This window comes from Helobdella robusta, assembly GCF_000326865.2.
Source record: "Helobdella robusta unplaced genomic scaffold HELROscaffold_11, whole genome shotgun sequence".
In the NCBI taxonomy this organism is placed as follows: domain Eukaryota; kingdom Metazoa; phylum Annelida; class Clitellata; order Rhynchobdellida; family Glossiphoniidae; genus Helobdella; species Helobdella robusta.
In genome coordinates this window covers 989,624-996,019 of record NW_008703617.1, presented here as the reverse complement: position 1 = coordinate 996,019, position 6,396 = coordinate 989,624, and the positions used below count along the sequence as shown (strand labels likewise).

Genomic DNA, 6,396 nt, shown 5'->3' with positions numbered 1-6,396 from the left:
GGCATTACGTAGGTGGTGGGGTGGGTGCCGATTGGCCAATGAATTGGGCTCTTGAGTTTTGTAATTTTTAGGTAAGCTAGGGCTTAATTGTAATGAATAGGTAAGTTGAGGGTACGATAGCCGATAGACTCTGAATTTCAAAGTCCCTTGTCAGAGGTAAGCCTTGGTGGCCAGTGGTGAACCGGCAATGGTTTACTATCCGGACGGCAATGGTTTACTATCTGCACGGTAATGATTTACTATGCGGCACGGCCATAGTCTACTACCCGCACGGCTTCCGGACGGCAAATGGTTTACTATCCGCACGGCAATAGTCTACTATCCGCACGGCAATGGTTTACTATCCGGTGCCCTGGCTGTCGGTGAACCTCTGTGCAAGGAGGGAGAATGAAGGGGACTTTCGACTATCGTACCATTAATTCATAGATTAGTTAAGGTAATTGAATAGGTAAATAGGATTATTTTTATTAGGCTATTTGAGACGCAGGCAACGCTAAGCTTTCTGATGAGAATCTTCTCTTTATTTTTCTCCATCAACACGGGCTGTGTTCCAACAACAATCTCGAGGAGGACTGGCACCAGTTTCGGAGGACAACGTAGGAACCGGACCGCATTCAACATTCTGCCTTTGTCGAATGGACGACGGTAAGTTTTTTTTTACATTTTAATCTCTTTATTAATTTAAAATATTATTTATTTGACATTATTTTCATTTTATATTTCTTTTTCTTCTAAGATTCTAACATTCATTTACTACTACGCAAATAAAAAAATTTGTCTACAGAATGATGAGAGGTGGGCAGTGGTGGGCGTCAGCACGTTTCAGATGGTGGTCTCATGATGATTTACGTATGAGGATGGTGGTGTATAAAGAATCAGCTCGTTGGCTGTTCGACTAACACTCTGAAGTTCGGATGAAATCTTGTGTGCCGACCAGATGATGGTGGTCGGTGCAATGGAGTACAGTAACGACGATTTTTGAAGTAAGGTTTAGTTATATTTTTTAATTTCATTCATTCATTCATTCATTCATTCATTCATTCATTCATTCATTCATTCATTCATTCATTCATCCATCCATCCATCCATCCATCCATCCATCCATTCATTCATTCATTCGTTTTATCACTCAATCTTTCAAATTATTTTTCCATTAATACATTTTTTTAATCATTGAAACAATGATTGATTACTTAATTAATTCATTCACTCACTCAGGCTTTCAACATTTTGCCTTTGTCGAATGGACGAAAGTGAGTTTTTTTTTTTACATTTTACTCTCTTTATTATTTTAAAATATTATTTATTCGCCATTATTTTCATTATATAATTATTCTTCAAAGATTCTAACATTCATTTACTACTACGCTAATAAAAAAATTTGTCTACAGAATGATGAGAGGTGGGTTGTGGTGGGCGTCAGCACGTTTCAGACGGTGGTCTCACGATGATCGTTCCGATGATAATTCGAAGATGACAATAAGAAGTGTCTGGAGAGTACACGCGCGCACATTTACATACACATACATCAATACAACACACACATACACAACATCCATTCATTCGGTGTCGTTGTTATGTTTCTCTTCTATTTTCTTTACCGGACTTAATTTAATTCATAGGTAAGTTAGGGATTGAGATGAGTTGAACAATCGTAGGTAGGCTAGGGCTTAACATTAGTTAAAAAGTTTCAAGTAAAATAAAAACGCTAAAATTTGTAAAATAAAATACCTGAAACGTTCAAAATTTCTAAAACGTAGAAATACAAATTTGTAGGTAGGTGAGTTGAGTTAATTAATGATTATAAGTAAGCTAGGGCCCTGAGAGTAATTTAATTGTAGGTAGGTGACTGACTACTTCTTACAAGTTTTTTGTGATGTGTTTGTTTGTTTTCGCTTCACAACACCACACCAACAAAACAAACTACATTTCATTCTCGTCGTCGCCTTAAATTTTACCAATTTGAACAATCTTTTTAATAATGTCTATTTCTTTATTTATTTAATGTTGACTGGTTTCTAGTTTTTTTTAATTTGGTTATATAATTTTTGGATATTTCTTGATTTACTTTGCATATATACACGCATAAATAATTACTGTTTGGTATGTTGATTTAGCCATTATGATATGCTGTGAACTGTTCTTACTAAATGTTCGTGTTACGTGAATCATTCTCCGAGAACTACAAAGAAGTGTGTATAATAATAATGGACAATAATTATTTTTTATCGGTCGATATTTTCTTATATTTGTTTGTTTAAAATTCGAATTTTTTAAAAAATTGACGTTTTTACAATTTTAATTAACCGTCACTTTCCATTTTTGAATGAATTCAAATAAAAGCAACTATTGTGTTTTTCTTTCTTTACTTAAAATCTCGAAATTGTAGATCTGTGCGGTTAAGTGTTTGGTCGTGTCTAAACAAGCCTTGCAAATATTTTTTATTTATTTTTGTTATTTTTTTCGTTTATTTGGTTCATTCAATTTGGTTCATTGATTGGTCGATTTGTTGGTTGATTAGTTGATTGAATGAATGGTTGGTTGATTGGTTGGTTGGATGATCGATCGATCGATCGATTGATTGATTGATTGATTGATTGATTGATCTCATAGTATTGTATAGGGTACATGAAAAAAAATCCGATTAAGCCAACCTACAACTTTAGTAAGCCACTGTTTTTCACCAGACAAAAGCAATTATTATATTCAAATTTTTTTAGTCTTTATTATTGCAGCTCTGACATTAATTATACGCGCAGAGCCACTTACAATGTTGCAAATTAACAAAAATAATTTAATAATACAGAATTCTATTAAATAAAATTAGGTAGAATTACTGCAATGTTTTAAGCATATTAAGTCAAGTAAATATTTCATATAGCTTGCTCTTTAAAACCCATGCAATTTCGTAAGCCAATAACCCAAGTTATTTAATTAAATATAATATAATTATATAGAATATAATTTATTCTAGTTATATGTATATATGTTTATTTATGCCAAAGTATGTCAAGGTGTAAAATCTCACCTTAGCGAGTTGCAACTATTAGCGAGACCTTACCTGAATACATACTCCAGGCAGGCAAGAAATTAATTGATTAAGAATTAAAATCGATGTTAAATGTGTTAAATTGAAATAAAACCAAATAATTTTGTTTGTATTAGTTTGCGTATATTTGAATTTTGCATATATTTGCTTAGGCTGTTTGTTTAGTCTCTAATGCATTTTAATAGTTAATTAATTTAATTAATTTTTTTATTTAATTAATTATATTTATTTGGCAGTTTTTAATAGTTAGTAAGTTAGTTATGAGTTAGGCCATTAATAAAAGCATTTAAAGATTAAACTAAGAAAATAATTATATTAATTTTAAATGATAAAATTTATAAATATTGTATAAAAAAACTGTATATTATATAGGTATAGTTGTAATTTAGTACTACCTACATGATTAAACATAAATTAGTTAAATTAAATTAGCATTAGATTAGGGATTATTTAAAAATTAGGGGAAGTCCCCAAGTTACTTCTATCATCATTAAGACATTAATGACTGAAATGATGGTATATATTAATAATTAGTAATTGAATATTTGTGTTTATATTATAATTATATGCAACAATTAGGTTTTCAAATTTTTCCATTTTAATTTAAAAATTTGTATTATTTAATTTTTATATATTTTAATTTATTTATTTTATTATATATTTTTTTGAAACCACAGAAGATTGAAACAAAAAAATCCATTGTCATATAAAATAAATAGATAAATAAGTAATAACATTAACAAGAATACAAATAGAAACATTACTTAAGACTTGTTTCTCCCAATGCTATGGTTATACTACACAAGGTATGTGTAAATTATAATAATAATTTATATATGTATGTGTTTGTGTATGTGTGTGTGTTTTTGTGTGTGTGTGAGTATATGTATGTGTGTGTGTGTGTGTCTGTAGATTTGTATCTTTGTTAGCTTTGCATGATGGCTTATATATGTATAGTTGATGATTGTTCTCATACTTTGTCATACCAACGGATTACCGATTTAATAAATTACCAAATCAATCAATCGATGAACCAATCAATTAACCAAATCAACCAATCAATGAATCAATCATAGGGTGACTACGTATGGTACGACGATGAGGGGGCCAGTGGGGAGTTTGATTTGTCCGTAGGGGGTGTGGTCAGCCATGTTGACCACACCAGAGTCTGCATTAGGACTGACGACAATAAGGTTGTGATGATGATGATGATGAGGAGGATGATGATGATTCTGATTGTAGTTTTTTATTAAACTATTGAACAAGATGACGTAGATGACCATCGTAAAAGTCATCGGCGTCATCACTCGTATCACTCGCTCGCTCACTCTAAACAAACAGGAACTAGTGTTGACCTCCGAGCGCCAAAGGTCAAAGGTCAGACAGATGCACGTGACCTCGATTGAAGGGGTCGAAGATATGATTCAACTCGGTGACCTCAACGTGGCCGGGATTTTGAGGAATCTTCTTTTGAGATATCGAGACGATTTGATTTACGTAAGTTGTGATTGGTCGGTTGATCTCTTGATAGAAAGGACTCGTATTTGATTGGTTGATTGTTACTGACTGAAGCACACACACATACACACACACACACACACACACACACATACGCGCACACACATATACGCACACACATGCACACATACATACACACACATGCATACATTCACACACACACACACGCAGACGTACACGGGTTCCATTTTGGTGGCCGTCAATCCATACAAAACTCTGTCAATTTACGGCAGTGAACAAATCGAGATTATAAAGGCAGGAAGATTGGAGAGTTACCACCGCACATATTTGCTGTTGGTTGATTGTTGCTGTCGTTGTTATTGTTGTTGTTGTTGTTGATGTTATTATTATTGTTATTCTTGTAGTTGTTGTTATTATAGTTGTTGTAGTGGATGTAATTGCTGTTGTTATAGTTGTTGTAGTTGTTGTATTAAATGTATTTTTGTTGTAGTTGTTGTAGTGGATGTAGTTGTTGTTGTAGTTGTTGTTTCCACGGTTACTTCCATTTAGGTTGGTGACAATTCCTACCACAACATGCAGAGGTACAATCTGGATCAGTGTATCATAATCAGGTTTGTTATCATTATCTTCTTCCTCTTCGTCATCATCACCATCAGCACCGCCACCACCACCACCACCATCATCATTACCACCACCACCACCATCATCACCACCACCACCATCATCATCATCATCAGCGGTGAGTCAGGAGCTGGAAAGACTGAAAGCACGAAATTAATTCTACAATTTTTGGCTGCTGTTAGCGGCCAGCATTCGTGGATTGAACAGCAAATATTGGAGGCTAATCCGGTGATGGAAGGTTGGATGGCTTGCTGGTTGATTGGTTGGCTGGTTGATTGGTTGGCTGGTTGATTGGTTGGCTGGTTGGCTGATTGATTGGTTGGCTGGTTGGCTGATTGATTGGTTGTGACTGACTGACTGAATGAATGACCGACTGGCTAATTGTTTGATTGGTTGGTTAGTTGAGTGATTGAATGATTGATTTATCAACTAATCAACTAACCAAACAACCAGCTAATCAATCCATCAATCCATCAATCAATCATTCACTCAATCATTCTATCAACCAACCAATCAATCGATGGGCAGCATTCGGAAACGCAAAAACAGTGAAGAACGATAATTCAAGTCGATTCGGAAAGTACATAGATATAAATTTCGACGATCGTGGAACTATTTCCGGCGCGCGCATAGAACAATATTTACTGGAAAAATCTAGGATCGTCTATCAGGTGTTTCTCCAAAGATATTTAAATTTTATATAAATTTATTTAGCTCGTAATTAGTAGTAGTAGTAGTAGTAGTAATAGTAGTAGTAGTAGTAGTAGTAGTAGTAGTAGTAGTAGTAGTAGTAGTAGTAGTTATAGTAGTAGTAGTAGTAGCAGTAGTAGCAGTAGTAGTAGCAGCAGTAGAGTAGTAGTAGTAGCAACAACAGCAATAATAATAACCACAATCAGAATCACGATGAGAGAAACTACCATATATTCTACTGCTTGCTTGCGGGTCTCTCAAATGATGAGAAGAGGAGACTGGATCTGAAGAGCGCTCAAGACTATTACTATCTCGTACAGGTGCTGCTGATGATGATGATGACGACGATGATGATGATGACGACAACGATGATGATAACGATGATCATTATCATCATCGTTGTCGTCGTCATCATTATCACGATCGCCAGGGCGGTGACGTCACGTGTGACGGAAGAGACGATTCGAAGGAGTTCTTCGGCGTCTGTTCGTCCATGAAAGTCTTAATGTTTACAGATGATAACATAGCCGATATCATTAAGGTGGCGATGATGATGG

The 6,396-nt window shown here is 34.6% G+C and overlaps 1 protein-coding gene across 1 annotated transcript in view; it reads left to right on the top strand.

Annotated features, from left to right (window-relative positions):
• Positions 1–3,837: 3,837 nt before the first annotated feature.
• Positions 3,838–6,396, top strand: part of HELRODRAFT_186656 (hypothetical protein) — a gene marked incomplete at its 5' end in the record, with an annotated part of 21,038 nt that continues 18,479 nt past the window's right edge. The window contains 9 exons of the mRNA XM_009012665.1: positions 3,838–3,855; positions 4,126–4,242; positions 4,391–4,546; positions 4,739–4,864; positions 5,078–5,139; positions 5,266–5,387; positions 5,678–5,820; positions 6,046–6,159; positions 6,270–6,380. Coding sequence (XP_009010913.1) covers positions 3,838–3,855; positions 4,126–4,242; positions 4,391–4,546; positions 4,739–4,864; positions 5,078–5,139; positions 5,266–5,387; positions 5,678–5,820; positions 6,046–6,159; positions 6,270–6,380 — 969 coding nt within the window. The remainder of the gene's footprint in view (positions 3,856–4,125; positions 4,243–4,390; positions 4,547–4,738; positions 4,865–5,077; positions 5,140–5,265; positions 5,388–5,677; positions 5,821–6,045; positions 6,160–6,269; positions 6,381–6,396) is intronic.